Source organism: Melanerpes formicivorus, unplaced genomic scaffold, assembly GCF_026170545.1.
Source record: "Melanerpes formicivorus ecotype bairdi unplaced genomic scaffold, bMelFor1.0.p_v2 SCAF_1, whole genome shotgun sequence".
Taxonomy (NCBI): Eukaryota; Metazoa; Chordata; class Aves; order Piciformes; family Picidae; genus Melanerpes; species Melanerpes formicivorus.
Window position 1 is genome coordinate 49,551,536 of NW_027142353.1, and position 17,412 is coordinate 49,568,947.

General features: G+C 44.0%; 1 protein-coding gene across 1 annotated transcript; it reads right to left on the reverse strand.

Annotated features, from left to right (window-relative positions):
• Positions 1-10,114: 10,114 nt before the first annotated feature.
• CCNA1 (cyclin A1) lies at positions 10,115-16,401 on the reverse strand. The gene is made up of 8 exons (XM_068141251.1): positions 15,972-16,401; positions 14,528-14,771; positions 14,185-14,306; positions 13,276-13,499; positions 12,465-12,669; positions 11,471-11,584; positions 10,673-10,806; positions 10,115-10,361 (listed from the first exon to the last, which is right to left on the reverse strand). The coding sequence occupies exons 1-8, from the start codon at positions 16,095-16,097 to the stop codon at positions 10,310-10,312; spliced, it is 1,221 nt and encodes a 406-aa protein (XP_067997352.1). The 5' UTR covers positions 16,098-16,401; the 3' UTR covers positions 10,115-10,309.
• Positions 16,402-17,412: the final 1,011 nt, after the last annotated feature.

Genomic DNA, 17,412 nt, shown 5'->3' on the forward strand with positions numbered 1-17,412 from the left:
ACAATCAAAACCAAACAAAACCAACCCAAAACAACACTGTTTACAGAAAGTAGTTTTGTGAGGCATAATCTGGCAGAATGCTGTGCAGCTTTCTGCCCTTGCTGAGAAAAACAGAGCCCATTTACTCCTTGCTGGGTTTGTCTTTTGACCGGGTGATACAGGATAACTAGCTAATAAAAAGATTAGGAGCCAGCTTCACTTTTCAGACTTGGTAGTGGGAGATGCTTTTAAAAACGAGTGTGCTCTGTTCAGTACTAGCATGTCAGTAGTGCATGATGAGAGATTTATTATTTGCTGGCTTTGGGCCAGGAGTCCTGCACAGTGTTATCCTGCTGGCAAAGGAGTCTCTGCAGAGCCACATCCTCATCCACATCATTTGAAAGTTGTGAGCAGTCACTGAACAAAAAGAAAAAGACCAAGGAAGGAGTATAATGTTCAGCTAGCAGATTCACAGGCATATGTGGAAAACTGCGTTTGTTCATAGGTGCTCCAGTGCCTACATGCATGCTGTGAACATGCTCTGCTCTTCTCTCTTTTACTGAGGGACAGCAAGCAACACCTTCTGAAAGCTGTTACTGTTAGCCAGAACAAAACATTTGCTTTTCTGTAGCTGGTGTCCATGGAGTGCCTCAGGGAGCCCATGCCTCTGAGGACATGACAACTGGTTCAGCAATGGTGTTAAAACCCGTATAGATATTTGCAAAACCCCCAAATTAGTAAGGAACCTAGCCTCAGCCACAACTCAGCAACATATTGTCCAGGGAGAAGACATTTAAATTTTCCTCAAAAAGTGCTTTACTGACAGGTTTTGCCTTGAATAACGTTGGATTACTGGCTTCAGTCCTCAGGTGACTGCTCTGGATACAAGCTTTCCACTGACTCCACCAGTGAACCTCCTGTCTTCTGTTTAGAGGCTAAAGCTGAAATAAAACACATTTTATAAATAGCTACAGGGAAAAAAATATAAAGATTAAGTCAGCAGCCTGTGAAAGTAAAACTCAATTCAAGTTGGGAACAGAACAAGGAACACATTACTAAAATTAAAAAGAAAGTTAAACACCACAAACTGAGCAATAATTAGAATCATATTGCCATACATACCCATTCTCCATCTAGTTAGATTACCTTGAAAGAATTAACAATGAAGTTTTCAATAAGCAGGAGAAACAATTCACTGATTTTTAATTGCCCCCCCCCTCCCCCAAATAGTTTTGAGTCACCTGGCAGGAATTTTCCACCACCTCCCCTCCACACACACACTTTCCTGCACAAACCATACAAAAGCTTCATCTGCCCAGTCTGCAATATAAGGAGATGCTTTTCCAGACCTGCTTCAACACTTATGTCATGAATATTAACAGCTTCCATCATTTTTATCCTTTCTGAAGCGCATTTTAAGTTAACATCAGACAACCTGTTTGCAAGGTAAAAGATCTAATTGAAAATGTTGGAAAAAACAGTGCAAAAAGACAAATTTCACGATATAAGATTATGGGCGTTCTGAAAAGTTGTATTTAAATTTCCTCAGGTATCTCTGGAGCACCACGTGCAAGAGCTACACAGCACAGATTACCACCTCACATTGCAAGCTTCACTGAATCCTGGTTACATTCAATGAAAAGAGAAGAGACAGAAGTAAAATAAAAATAACCAGTCATAACTGTATTGTTGCAGTGATGTCACATGTTTCTAGTCTACCCCAACACACGTAATTATGAGTCCAAGAATAAAGAGTCTTGAATTCTGATCCGGTAGCCTCTTGGAAACACCTAGGTTGACTTTCCCCTCAAGCCATGGCCCAAGGACGCTGGCGCCCTCTTCTGGTCGCATTCTTTGGAGACCAACAGAATACAATTCTCGTACTTTTTTTTCTGGAAGTCAACTTGCTTTTGCTTCAGGTTTAACTCAGTGAAAATTGCAAAGTCTTTTCTTGTATGCCTGAACCTGAAAATATTTACATGTGCCTCTTCAATAAATAGTGACAGCACATCACGGCAGGTATATTGCTCCTAAGCATGTGCTATACAAAAATTATTTGGAATTAACATGGTTCTGCCACCTTGACATCTCACTCCATTATCACAAGGAAGAACAGCACTGCTGTTGCAGATCATTGGCACTGTTTTGACATCCCTTTCCTTAATTTCCAGATCTTTCTATCCTACTTATAAGGAAAAACAAACAAACCAAAAAACAAACAAAAAACCAAACACCCAAAACCAACTGAAACAGAGGATGACTCTGTTTTGAGATTCAGGTCACACTCCAGTTTCTGCCTGGATAGGGATAGGGTTTATAAGTATTCTATTGTAAGCAGCTCACTGATAGTACTAAAACAAATCTGTCAAATACTGTGGGGTCTAATGCCATCTTTCCCAATTTTCCAATATATTTACACATCAAAACACAAACAATAATAAACAAACCCAGAAAAGGCAGCCTGGCTGCAGATGGTGAAAAGAAAATACCATTTCTTGCCAGAACTTTATGCTTTATCATGAGCCTGTTCTTCCAGCACTTGGGTCCAGTAATGTTCTTCTGTGTTGAAATAAAGAGTGTCTGAACATCTGAAACACAACAACTGATGACTCCCTTATGGCTTAGTTAGATATTTACCGGTATTAGTAACAGGAACATGTGAGGAGGAGGTTCTTCACCATGAGAGTGGTGAAACCCTGGAATGGGTTGTCCAGGGAGGTGGTCGAGGCCCCGTCCCTGGGGGTGTTTAAGAGCAGGCTGGATGAGGCTCTGTCCAGCCTGATCTAGTGTGGGGTGTCCCTGCCCATGGCAGGGGGGTTGGAACTAGATGATCCTTGTGGTCCCTTCCAACCCTGAATGAAACTATGAAACTATGAAACATTTGACCATTCTGGCCACATTGCTGAGACAAAAGAGGGACAGACTGCGAGCACGAGCATTGAACACAGCCACCCATATAGCCTCTTAGCTCATTCTGACTATTTTATCCTTATCCAACAAGCTCTCCCCAAGACAAATCTGCTATCTGCTTTAAAAAAAAGGAGCTAGTCCTAAGCATGGTGGATACAAGCCAAATGGAGACAGACATTTGGCTCAGAACCAGCTCTTGCTGAGCCCACAGTTGTTTCAGTACCAACACAGGCTAGCTAGGCAAGCACTAGACAAAACTCCAGGACAGAACCATAACTTTAGCATCTTCATAAGGGTCAGGGCCAAGAGTTTTTGGTCTTTCTTGTGCTGGTTTAACTCAGGCAAGTTAATCTAATGAGGGTATGCATGTATTTTCATAGTATCATAGTATCATTCAGGGTTGGAAGGGACCACAAGGATCATCTAGTTCCAACCCCACTGCCATGGGCAGGGACACCCCACACTAGATCAGGCTGGCCAGAGCCTCATCCAGCCTGGTCTTAAACACCTCCAAGGACAAGGCCCCAACCACCTCCCTGGACAACCCATTCCAGGGTTTCACCACTCTCATGGTGAAGAACCTCCTCCTCACATCTAGCCTGAATCTCCCCACCTCCAGCTTCATTCCATTACCCCTAGTCCTATCCCTACCTGATATCCTGAGAAGTCCTTCCCCAGCCTTCCTGTAGGCCCCCTTCAGATACTGGAAGGCCACAATTAGGTCACCTCGGAGCCTTCTCTTCTGCAGACTGAACAGCCCCAACTCCTTCAGTCTGTCCTCATAGGAGAGGTGTTCCAGCCCTCTGATCATCCTCGTGGCCCTTCTCTGGACACGTTCCAGCACCTCCACATCCCTCTTGTAATAGGGGCTCCAGAACTGGACACAGTACTCCAGGTGGGGTCTCACCAGGGCTGAGTAGAGGGGGAGGATCACCTCCCTCGACCTGCTAGCCACACTTCTCCTGATGCAGCCCAGGATCTGATTGGCTTTGCGGGCTGCAAGTGCACACTGAGAGCTCATGTTGAGCTTTTTGTCCACCAGCACCCCCAAGTCTCTCTCCTCAGGGCTGCTTTCCAGCCAGTTACTGCCCAGCCTGGATTTGTGCCTAGGATTGCCTCGACCCAGATGCAGGACCCTGCACTTGCTCTTATTGAACTTCATGAGGTTGGCTTGTGCCCACCTCTCCAGCCTGTCAAGGTCCCTCTGGATGGCCTCCCTTCCCTCCAGCGTGTCTGCTGCACCACACAGCTTGGTGTCATCAGCAAACTTGCTGAGGGTGCACTCAATGCCACTGTCCATGTCACCCACAAAGATGTTGAACAAGACAGGTCCCAGGACTGATCCCTGAGGGACTCCGCTTGTCACTGGCCTCCACTGGGACATAGACCCATTGACAGCCAATATATTTCTGCAGACTGTCCTGGAAGTCTGTGCTAGTTCTTTTCCATGTTTGCACTTCTGTCATCCACACTGACAAAGTCCAAGAAGCTTAGAGAAGGCCTGGGGCTGGCTATATTGGCTACTCATCACACAGGCTAAGTCAATATTTCTCTATACCTCTGCAAGAACATCAGATAAAGTGCACATCCTCCATAAACATGTTGCCAGGTCACTCATTACTAGCATCTCATCCTGCAAAGTTTTGTATTTTTTATATTAAGTGGATATATTCTGAACAAGTATCCATAAGAGTCTGAATTCACCATACAAGAGAACAACTATGAACAAAAATAAGTGTTCAGTGAGACTCTTGTCTGATGCAAAGGAAAGATAAAATACATACACCATAAAAATACATACACCATAAAAATACATACACCATAACCAGCAGAGGACTTAAGAAGTCATCACAATAAATGGGGAAATGGTCAGTGATCTGCTACACTGCTTAGACACACACAAGTCTATGAGGCTGGATGGGCTATACCCAAGGGTGCTGAAGGAGTTGGCAGATGTGCTTGCCAAGCCACTGTCCATTATTTACCTGAGGTCCTGGCTGACTGGGGAGGTCCAATGGACTGGAGGGTAGCAAATGTAACACCTATATACAAAAAAAAAGGAAGAAAGGAGCATCCAGGAAACTATAGACCTGACAGTCTCACTTCAGTATCAGAGAAGGTCATGGAGCAGATCATCTGAGGCACCATTACATGACATATAGAGAACAACCAGAGGATCAGGCCTAGTCAGTATGGGTTTATGAAGGCAGGTCCTGCTTGACCGACCTGATCTCCTTCTATGACAGGATTACCTGACTATTGGATGACAGAAAGGCTGTGGATATTGTCTACCTAGACTTTCAAAAAGCCTTTGACACTGTTTCCCACAGAATTCTTGTTGGCAAACTGACTGCTCATGGCTTGGATGAGCACACACTGCTGGATAAAGCAATTGGCTGGGTGAACAGGCCCAAGAAGTGGTGGTCAGTGGAGTTAAATACAGCTGGCAACTTGTCACAAGTGATGTTCCTCAGGGCTCAGTGTTGGGACCACTTCTGTTTAATGTCTTTATTGATGACCTTAATGAAGACAGAGTGTGTCATCAATGAGTTTGCAGATGACACCAAGTTAGCTGCAAGTGTTTATCTTCATGAGGGTAGGGAGGCTTTACAGAAGGACTTGGATAGATTGGATCAATGGGACAGCATTAATGAGATGAGCTTCAATAAGGCCAAATACCTGGTCCTGCACTTGGTGAACCCTCAGGATTGGAAGGATCTCTTCCAATTTGAATGTTTCTGTGATTTTAACAAAGTTCCTAAGACTTAATGTGACAGGACTCAAGAACAACTGAAGTAATAGGGGATGGTTCTATATCTCCTCCAAGGCACATACACCTTGCAGAATCTACACAGCACTTTAAAGAACAGAAAGTTGAAGGGTGACTGTGTTTCCCTCTACAACTACTAAGAGGCTGTAGTGAGATGGGTATCTCTTCTCCCTTATAACAAGTGATAGGACAAGAGGAAGTAGGCTCAAGTTACACCAGGGAAGGTTTAGACTGGATACTAGAAACAAAAATCTTCTTCACTGAAAGGATTATCAAACACTGGAACAGGCTCCCCAGAGAAGTGATTGAATCACCATCCCTCAAGATGCTAAGGGACATGGTTTAGCACAAGTCCTGGGAGAGTTAGATAATGACTGGACTTGGTGATCTAAAAAGTCTTTTCCAACGGAAACAATTCTATATAAAGGTGATCTTGCTTTAGGGCAGTATGTGCTGAAGAAAATTGAAAGAGAGAGCTTAATACATGGAAGCAACAGCTAATGCAGCTACCTCTCTTCTCTTTAAGAGCAGGCCCACAATATACTTCGAGATCACTAGCTAAAATAAGTACAAATCTCAGTGATCAGAGCTGATTCTAGTCATTTGTAGAACTGACAGCAAGCAGGCATATGAACTCTAATCACACAGCTAGATCTCCAGCAAGGAAACACCCTTCAGTTGTAAGTTAAAAGCTGAACTGTTCTGACCACAGCTCAATCATTCTAATTACCCAAATTACTGCTCAGACACTCTTAATTTATTCCAGAGAATAGGAAAAAAGACAGATCCCAGTTTTTAAATCAGCATTTTCTCATAGATTTGTCGTCTTTTTAAATTTTTGTATTTTATTTATCCATTATTTCCTTAAGATTAAAATGGATAACTCCTGTATACAATATCATGTCAAAACTAAAATCTTCAACACTTCTCAATTCTAACACATTCCATGCAGAGTATTGAATGATCACTGAAAGCCCCTCAAATATGCTCAGCCTTCTGTCTCACCAGCAGGCTTTACTCTCAGTGTAAGCTCCCCATACATTTTAACTCAAGAGAAAGATTCTATGACCTAGAGAGAAGTCAATATTCAGCCTTTAAAAATATATCTTTCAAGTCACAACTCATCTTCACAGTGGAGCTAACTGAGCAAGATCAGATGTGGCAATTCTAAACCACCAGCATTTGAAATAATTCCTGAACAACAACAAAGCGTTATTTGTGGCCAAGGTCTACAAGCCACTAACTGGAATGGTCAAAAACTGAGATTGCCTCTGTTCAGTCTTCAGTGCTGATTCCTCTTTCTTTCTTTTCCAGGATATGTCTGTCTTCAAGAAGTCTGGTTCTGCTTGTTTCAAATGTTGCACAAGGCTGCAAGCTTTACAAGTCTTAATTTTTCTGTATAGCATAGGCATTACGTCAATGAAAATGTAAAGCTTCCTATTTCGTTGCTTTCATCTCCTTCCATATAAATCCATATTCCTGCATATTTGATTCTTTTCAGTACACCTTTTAAGTATTCAAGTGGGTTTTTTTTTTTGCATCTGCACTTAAAACACTTACTGAAACAGCATCATTTCACTCTCAGTACCACAATATGCCCCAAACTGAAGCATCTCTTGAACCCTGACCTCAGCAGAGGAGAGCCAACCAGTATGGCAGAGTTGTGTGATGATCCATATAGAAAGAGGAGATAGCACCCAGTTTTCACCTTGGAAGAATCATTCCTGTAAGAGCTATACAACCTGTCCTTGCTCTGAGTAAGAAAAATACGACAAAAGGTAACAAGGAAGAGAAGGAACATTCAAAATGCCATCATTACCCACAGATCTCAGATGAGACCACTTCAAGATCAGTTTCTTCTGACTCACAAATTAAAATTTAATCCACCTTATACAAACTTATTAGCATTCACACAGCAGCATTATGTGATTCTTCACCTAAGCTACTTAGAGTTTGTTGGGGTTTTTCTCAGTTGTTCTTTTTCAGCCTTAGGACTAAAAGAATATTTAAGCCACTAGCTCAGTTACACCAGAATGACAACGCAAGCAAGCAGATGCAGCACTCATCTTCAGGTATTGCAGATTATAATATTTAAGAAAATAAATACATAGATCAGGGACTTCTGTATACCTGAGTGTTAAAGCTCGAAGGAAGTTAATTACAACTGTAGTTAATTGCCTGTAGTGATAGAATGAGGAGCAATGGCTTCAAACTAGAGAAGAGTAGATTTACATTGGATGTTAGGAACAAGCTCTTTACCATGAGGGTGGTGGAACACTGGAACAGGTTGCCCAAGAAGGTGGTTGAGGCCCCATACCTGAAGACATTCAAGGTGAAGCTTGACAGGGCTCTGGGCAACCTGATCTACTTGAAGATGTCCCTACTCACTGCTGAAAGGCTTGGACTAAGTGACCTTTGGAGGGCTTTTCCAATCCAATCCATTCTCTGATTCTATTGTACCTGTCTTATAGCCAAGTTGTAAGAGTAGTAAAACAGTGAAAGTTTGGCTTCTAGGGAGACACCACATGGTAAAACATATTGGAAATTTAGACCTGGACACCACCTGTTCTGTTAGATGCACCAAACATCTGCCTACGAACATGAGACATGTCTGCATATGTAACTGTTCACAAGATCCAAACTCATTTCTTCCCTGTTACTGTTGTGATGTGACCATGCAAATACTTTAAAACTGCTCTAGCACTGGAAAACAGTGAGATATTCATTCATGTTTCCAAAATACTCAATACTACAGTAGTTGCAGTTCAGTAAGCACTATTACTTATGAGTAGAGTAAGGCTTGTTAACACAAGGTTTTGGGACACCCATTGAATCTGAAACACCACAAACTAAGTATGTAAATCTGGTAGATCTGGCAACGCTTTCTCAGGACACTCACCATTTCCTTGTGAAATAGGCAACTAAGAAATTCACCACCCTCTATACTAACCAGGCACCACTGCCTCTGAGCTTTGTGTTGAGCCACCTACCTTAAAGGAGTTGGCTGCAGGCATGAGTGAAGTTCACAATCCACCTTTAAGATACTCATGCACAGTGAAGTTCATTGCTTGCAGCCAATCTATGGATCTAGGACCCCATCATAAAACAGTTATCACAAACATAAGTGTCCCATCTGGCATTATCAGTAAACACCAAGACAGATTAATTTACTTGACTAAAAGGTGTTTGGATGAGACCAAGAACTTCACAAGGTAGCCTGAAACAAAATGCCCTCTTTCCTTAAAGGATGTTTACTTGGAGACAAGGGAATCAGTTACTATCACTGCCTCCATTCTGGAGGAATACAAAGTTTAAGTGTTTCAGTTACCAGGATTCACTATCCTGGATAGGGAAGAAGCAAGTTAAAAACCCAACCTTCAACACACTGAGGGAAGTGAAACCTCTGAAGCTAAGAGCAGCCTCATGACACGAAATGGGATAACCAGATTTATAAATGAAAGTGAGAAGCTTGTTAGCTGGTACTATGTGTGCTGAATTGTATGTTAACGTCAAATGTTAAGCATATTCCTGCCTAGAAACTGTGCCCTACACAGATTACTCTTTTCTGAAGTTGTAAGCACTGAAAGTTTTAAACCCTTAGAGAGTCTCAAACTTACCTTATGAGGTAGATGAGTTGAATATAGTCCCATGTTAACCAGTACAGCAAGTGATTTTTTTAATTAATTTAGCTACTTTGAACAGCAGTTATGTTCAAGAGTACCCAAGCTAATGTTTTGTTTGTTTTTAAAAGTACAACCTCAGAAATAACCAGGGGGCACAAGACAGTGTAGCAGCTCAAGGCAAGTTAGTTAATAGCTAGCCCTGTCCCATTGTCACCCCTTCTTCCTGCTAAAAGTGAGGTTCAACAGTGCTCCAGTGGTAGGAGGTCACCTCAAGACAACGATGCTATAAAACTACTCAGTACCACAAGGTTAACACATCGGCCATCTAGCTTAACTCCATTCTTCCAGTACTACCGTTCCCATAGCTTGCAGCTTTTAGTACCACTCTCTACTGCAGTCTGTCCATCAGTGTTCAAAGTGTTTCTTAGGCTCTGCTAGCCATGAACTCCCCTGCCTCCAGCACCTTGCAAAAATAAAGCCCCTTAATCTCCCTCATAAAGGGAAGATTGACTTTTATCTCAGCACAGATAGTCTTCTACACACAAATTCAGATCTTACAGACCACTTGCATCTGGACATTCTTGCTGTGATGCAGTAAAGATGTTGAAGGAAATAGGTTATCTTCATGGCCACATGGTCTTGTCTCACAGAGAGGAAGAAACGTAAGCAGCAAATCACTTGTCTGTGGAGATGTCACGTTGCATTGGTTCAAGCCACACTTTATCCACACTGCAGCTGGCTTAAAAGCCCTGCTTACAATGATTTTCTAAAACACCCACAACCTTTCTACTCACTGTTTCTGCAGATATTAACTGGACTCAGAAGATTCACATAAGAGTGCAATAAGACATTTATTAAAAGTGCTGTCAGTTTTATTAAGAGCTGTAGTCCAATACCGTTTTTTAAAAAGGCATCCAATTTAAAAAAACATAGCTAAAAACCATTCTGATGGCTATGGTTACAGACACATGACCTGCAGTACTCTACGAAAGGACAAAGTGATCTTTCAGTCCAGGATTAACAGTCGCTACTGTAGAGGAAGAACTGCTGGGGGCTCCAGAAGAGACACCTGCAAGTACCTAGAACAGAAACACAGTCACTAAAGTTACCTGTTTAGCTGACAAATTTAAAGAGATCACCTTGTGCAATACACTTGGGAAGAAAAGAATCATCCTGCAATATTGCAGACAAATGTTATCTCCTACACCTGTATACTGATGAACTACTCCTCTGGTCAGTTTTCCTTTCAAGAAACTGACTGAGGCTTTCATTTCAGGAACAGAAGTTGATGGTTTGTCAGCTACAGAAGCTGTAGCCAAAGATGTTAAGCCATGGGTATCCTATGCATATAGCCCTCAAGGTAGAGAGCACTGGTTTCTTGGTTACTTACTTAGAGCGCTTATACTTCTCCCTAATTGCTTGCAGTTGGAAACGTGGAACATCAAGGCATGCTTTATGCAGATCAGTCAGGCAAGGCACTATCTCACTTAATGAATACCCAGTGAATGTAGCAAGTGTTTCCGGCTGGTCAGAGGAGAAAACAAAACCAAAACCAACAGATGTCATTTATAATCAAATAACACTAATCTAGAAGATATGTTTTCTACTGAAGCAGAAACCATTTGCTCTATGTCAGTGCTCATACTAGATGCTTTAGGTTTGAAAAGGATTCAAGTGCTTCCTACCATCAGTTTCACTCTAGGTCTTCCTTGGTGCCATAAGATCTGACAAGTACCTCCTTCTGCTTTAAGCACATAGCATGCACTACATCATTTCTGGATCCTGCTCTCTGCTAAAACTATTCCTCCAACACACATCTGACAGGCCTGTCGAGGTTGGCATTAAAGTAGCCAGTGTTAACAACTTCACTTCAGTAGACACAGTCAGGTCTCCCCTCCCTCCCAGAAAACCCCTGAATTTAATTTGGTAGAGGAGTTTTGGAGATTGAAGACTAACAAGGCTTTAGGTACAGACCTGATATAAATGAATGAGACAGAAAGGTCCCTCACATTTCAGAGAGGAAGCATGATATTTCAGGTTGATCTATCATTCATCAGGTAGTTCCATTAGCTCAGAAACAGCTACCTATCCTCAGATTTTAAGCTCTGAAGCTATTCCTTCTGCTTCTCAGCCTAGTTCTAATGACTACACAAAGTACTTGAGCTACTCATTAGTGTGCAGCTCTTACCCAGAAAGACCTGTTCACCGTATAGTTTGCTAGACAGTAGGCTGCTGCAGCAGTTTGTGAAGGAAGGTACTTCAGAAAAGGATCAGCTTCAAGGAGACTCAGCTCTGCAAGATACTGAACAAAAAAATGCCCAAAAGTTTTTCAAACAGAATGAAGCCAACTGGTACATTCAGCACTGAAAACTGTCTATAGTCTGTTTCAAGTACAAAAAATAAAGTCTTGAGTTACATGTCTGGTGGGTAGAAATAGCATTCTAGTCATGATCTTGAAGAACCTTGAGCTTGTTTCAATGGGGACACGAGTCATATTCTATCAAAGCCTAGACAACATATAGCAATCTGAAGTTCTGGTCTCATTATCAGCTTTGATGTAGAGACTTAGTAAATAACTGTTTTTTAAAAGTAACACTCTTCCCAATCACAGAGGCTCATGTTCACATAAGCTGACCTGGAGGTCAGCAATAAATGGACAGAGAGCTCTAAGAAATAGAATCTGGGCTCTGTTGGAGCAGTCACTATACCATCCTATACCCTTTGCAGATTAGCAGCAAGCAAGATGTTTTGCTATGAGCCTGGGTCAACCTGTTTCTAAGCACAGCTGCCTATGCAGGCATACAATGCACCATTGTGTACCAACATGTAGTACCACCATATCCCAGCAGACTTGCCATGCATGCACTGTTTTAAAAACAACCTTATTCCTATCACCCAGCTGCCTAGTCAGCACATTGTCCCTGATCAGACAAATAGGCCTAACAGGATTTCCAGGAGACTTTTATCGAGAAGTCTCAGCAAATAAGCTATCTACTGAAGGTAGGCCACAAACCCATGGTTTTAGGCTTGTTGCAGTCCTAGCTAAAACTTGGCATGAGAAAGAGTATCTTCTGATATAGGTCCTGCTACTACATTGCCTGCTCAGATAATTTAGTGAAGTACAAGTGGTTCTGCTTCTAGAAGCACTTCTCCTTGAGTATTAAAAAGAGGATAATTCATACCCTTGCAAAGTTTTCCGTTCTGATACAGACTTCATGTCTCTGGAAATACTGAAGAAGGAACTGGTTGATGGTTGGGACTGTTAGGTCAAAAGCCAATACTTTGAGAAGCAGGTGCTCCATTTTTAGCAGTTGCCTCTTTGTGTATGTATCATCTGTTATATATACAAATTCATTCACTTCTGGTGGGTAGATCTCTTCATATTTCCTGGGGGGTGGGGGGAGGAAAAAATACAGAAGCCACATTTGTCAGCCTGACAGTATGGTAAAAGAAACCAAAACATTTGATTTTCTGCTGGACCCATATAAGGATGGGCACATGACATTAAGATTTGTCTAGAGCTCATATTTCAGTGCCTCCTCCAGGCTTGGCAACAATATAGTTTCAAATTTGGTGAAAGATGTTTAAAGGAACTGGATAGAAATACACTCATTGTTAGCTGTTGACTAATTGCAAGCTTTGAGAAAGTCTCAATAGCACAATGCACTCATGGGCTATGTTTGGTACCCTGTCCACTTAAAGCAATTTCAAGGCTAACTGTAGAGTGTATCTGTGAAATTTCCACAACCTTCTAGGCTAACAGCCTAGCACAGTAGTGTTTCACTCCTGCTGTTACAGCTACAAGATTTCCCCACAACAGTTCCTCACATCACATATATTAACTGTTTAATTTGCTAGTATAGGCAAAGTTGCCAATCTTGAGACATGAAAAGCCACATAGCACTCCAGGCTTCAGTCCTTCAAATTAAATTAAAAGATTCAGTCCAAAAATAAGTTTTAGCTTGCTGACATTTCATGAGATGAAACACTTACGCAGCCAGAAGAATTGCTGCTGTTCCTACAAGCTGCAGCTTTCCTCTGAGAACAGACATGCAGGAAAGAAACCTGTCCAGGAAGTTCACAGCCAAGTACAAAGTCTCTGTCCGAAGTTTGTACTCTTCCCCTACTTCCACCAGCCAGTCTACCAAGATGGCACGCATTCCTGTTGTGATATCCGGTTGCTTCTTCATGTAGTAGGGCCTGGGCCTGAATCTTACCTGTTTGGGGAAGAGTTGAAGAAACAGGATGCCCAACCTGAAGAGAACCATTGATACCTGAGCTGATGAACATTCTTTATACTAAAAGGAGCATGAGTTGTTCCATTACTAATAACTTAATAGTACTCGCTACAATTATAGTGGTAGTAGGCTAGTAGCATCACTAGAAAATAGTACTTCTGCACTGAGGAGAAAGGAGCTACTGTGTTAGTAGCAGAATAACAAAAGGTCTCCTGGAGTATGGACAGACAGCCTTTGCCATAAAACACATACAAACCATTCAGAGGGACCCAAAAATTAATCACATTCCACCCCCTCACTCCCTTCCTGTTGGGAGACTGAACTGTTCTGACAAAAGATAGGGAAAAACTACTACTATAACAAGAGAGCTGTCAGTGAGATGACATCCAGGTGCTCCAGTATTTTTGCAGCATTCAGCTACTATCTGCAAGAACACTTAATCCCAAAGGGTCAAGCAATGCTCCAATAATAGGGAATTTCAGGGACACAATCCTGAAATATCTCATCACTCTTCAGATGCTGCCTTCAAAGAGGCTTTTGCTGCTTGCTCGCTTTCTAGCTCAGTGGCAGCCTTGGGTTACTCTAGGGCAGCTATACATCTTTGCAGTATTGCAGCCCATCACAAAGATCACAATTATCTGCAAGCTTGTTACAAGCCACTCACTTCAGCCTCTCGGAGGTACTTATGAATGTCTTCAGCATACTCTTCTACAGTCAGAGTTATGGAATCTTCCATGTGATCCTCAGGCTGGGACTGGAAGGATGTGTCCACTAACATAGGAGTTCCTAACAGGTAAGAGGAAGCAGTAAGGCATTTGTATAATTAACCTCCTCATCCTCTCCTGCTATTTCTAGCACATAAGTGTCGTGTCTCATGTAGACAAAAATCCAAGTTATCTTGAAGTGTTATTTATTGTAACATAAGCTGCTCACTACCAGCATCACAATTAATAACCACCCTTCATCTACTTGTGCTGTAGATACATCTGAATAGTAACCAGAGTTACCTGTACTCAGATCCAACAGTAGGTGAATATTGGATGTCATTACACTGGTATCTAGCTCACACAAGCTTGATTCCAGCTCTTCAGACACCTGGCAGTTGTAGTTCTCTTTCTCTTCCGATTCATCAACATAGACAGCAAACCCTTGCTTTGATGCAGCATTGACCACACGGTTGGGTAATTCATTTTTTCCAGATGAAGGGAGAGCATTTTCAGAGCCAGAGAAGCATCTGATAACAGCAGCACCCTGAAACAGAGCACACAGTAACACCGTGGGAGCACGGCTTTATCACTTGTTTTGGAAAAGACAATCATTTCTCTTGCCCAACAGACATCAATAACAAATTCACTGGAGAAACACCAGCTACAGCTGGTGTCTCAGAAGTATCACTTGTTATTGTCTTGCTGCAACAGACTCCTCACAGAAAGAGGGAGATGTACTGAAAGTCAGGAACCAGGGGAGTATAGCCCCATCTCCAAGGACAATGAGGTAAGTGCTGCTTGGTTTTGACGGGGCTGGCAAATGCAGAGTCTGCTACACATTTAGTTATCCCAAGGAGTAGCTGCTTTGAAGTGCAACAAGTTAAAATAACAAAAGGAAGCACTCAGGCAATGTCACAGAGTTATGAATTACTTCACCGGTGAGTGGGTATTTTATGCTGAGTTACAAACCTGTTCCAACTTCTGAGCTAAAGCATCGCAAGCCATGTATCTACAGTATACAATCAGGCTATAGCCCTTCACATCATCTACTATAAGTAAGCCACCAGCTGATTTAGAGGCTTTACAGTCACAATCAAGAAGAATTTGTGCACATCTAATAGCTACTAATTTAGTTCCCATGAGTCAGCACAGCTTTTTCCCTGCCACACCAGCAGGTTCCAGGAGAGCCCAAGGAACAGAAATGCAGACAGATATACTGCTGTGAAGTTTAGCTTCTGCTCTGGCACCATGGCCAGCCACACGGCAATGGGCCGTTTGGGTAACCATCAATTAACGGACATTTCGTAAACCACTCCCTAAACTTTAGGGGGCAGGTGCCCAAATAAAATCACATCGAGCCTCCCTGAATTCTGAAGATGGTTTTATTTAAGTATTTCCAGGGGGACACGCCTGTGGTATAGGACTCGGCTGTTACTAGCTGGGTTTCTCGGGAAACTCACGCTCATTCACGGGAGCCCGACGCGACTCCTTCCCCCCCACCCCCTGGCCTTTACTCGCAGCCTCGACAGAAGGTGCTCGCACCGCTCGTGCCTGTGCAGGCCGCCAGCCGCGGGGCCCCCGCTGGGCCGAGGAGCTCCCGCGGGCCCGCGGACGGTCGGCCCAGCCACGCACAGCTTCTTCAGGGAGCCCGGGGGGGGGGGCAGCTGCAGCCTCTCGGCGGGCGAGGGAGGGGCGGCACGGCTCTACGACTGCGATAGAGGCTGCCGCTGCAGGCGGGGCTCACCTGGCTGCCGGGACGCTGCTGCCCGTTCTCCGTCAGCACCCCCAGCACGGCCCGTTCGCCGCCGCGGGGGACAGCGGGGCAGGGCTCCCACCGCCCTGCCCGGCTCCTCTCACCGATGCGGCGCATCCCCACGTCGGTAACTTTTGGAAGGAAAAAAAGGCCCAACAAACAAAACTAAGTTCGAAGGAAAAAAATTCCTTCAAACCACCACAAATACTTAGCTACGCCTCGGGCAACCCCGACAGGAGGGCAAACTGTCGTCGCGCAGCCCGGCTCTGGTCTCCACCTGTCCCCGCAGAACGCTACGCCCCCCAGAGCAGCACACCGTCAGGAGGGCCGCCCACCGCCCCTGTTATGGGCGGCGGCCGATAGAGGCGGTAGCCGCGGCTGTTGGCTGCGGCCAGTTGGAAGCCCGGGCCGCAACCCCCGGCGCTACCGCCCTGGCAACCCAAGCGGCGGCGGGTCGTCATGGAGACCCTGGCGGGGCCCGCCCGCCACGAGACCGGCCGCGCTGCCCCGCGCAGGTCACGGACCGCCCCGCGCAGCGCCCGCCAAGCGGTGGGGTACCGGTGCACGGCCCCGAGCCGCTGTCCCGAGCCTCGCGCTGCCTGCCGTTTCTAAACGTCCGGAGCTTAGGACATGGACTTGAGTGCGGTAACAGCGGCCTTAGGGGACTGCTGCAGAACTGACAGCGCAGCTGTGCACAAGAGCAGTTCCCAGCCAGCAACGGTTGAAATACAGAGCCTTCTAAGAGGAATTAAGCAGCAGCTCGTCCAGTGCTGTCAAAGATATTCACCAGTGACGTGAGTGATGTTGCAGAGAGTACACTTACTGCATTTGTGGTTAACTGGATGAAACATTGCTTAATTCCTCTTAAAAAGCTCCCGTGGTGCCAGGAAGCTCTGTGACCATGCTGGGGAACAATATTAGGTTTCAGAAATGACCTTGACAAACTGGGAAAATGTTCTGGAAAAGCAGGATGCTCCTGAAGCACTAGGCCAAAGTCAGGGCCATCAGGTGCAGATACATGGGATGGGGAACAACCAGGTAGGTAGCAGCTCCATGAAGAAGAACCAGCAAGTTCTAATGAACCTGAGACTGAGCATGAGTCATCATGCTCCTGGCTGTCTTATCATGAACAAACAAGAACACAGCTTGTGTGGTGTATGAGCTCTCTAGAGTCCACAGTGAAGACAAAAGAGCAAGCAGTGTAACAGTTTAAATCTCAGCGCAAGCCTTGGGTTAGATACAAGAATTTTGAGGTCCCAGAAGACAAACGTGGGAAATTTGGGGTTTTCCATTTTTGCATTTGCCCTGTGATGAGCATCACACTCACTATAAAGGAGGATGTTTGCTGAGGAGAGGGGAGTCTCCTGATAGATCATCCTCCTTAGGTTTCTCCTCACCCTTCTCCTCTTCCTTCTCCTGCTCTTGAGGACTG

Coding starts and splice junctions, on each gene's coding strand:
- CCNA1 (XM_068141251.1), bottom strand. CDS start 16,097: ATGCGCCGCATCGGTGAGAGGAGCCGGGCAGGGCGGTGGGAGCCCTGC. Junction 13,500..14,184: donor AGTACCTCCGAGAGGCTGAA/GTGAGTGGCTTG, acceptor TTCCCCAAACAG/GTAAGATTCAGGCCCAGGCC. Junction 10,807..11,470: donor CGGTGAACAGGTCTTTCTGG/GTAAGAGCTGCA, acceptor TCCTCTGACCAG/CCGGAAACACTTGCTACATT.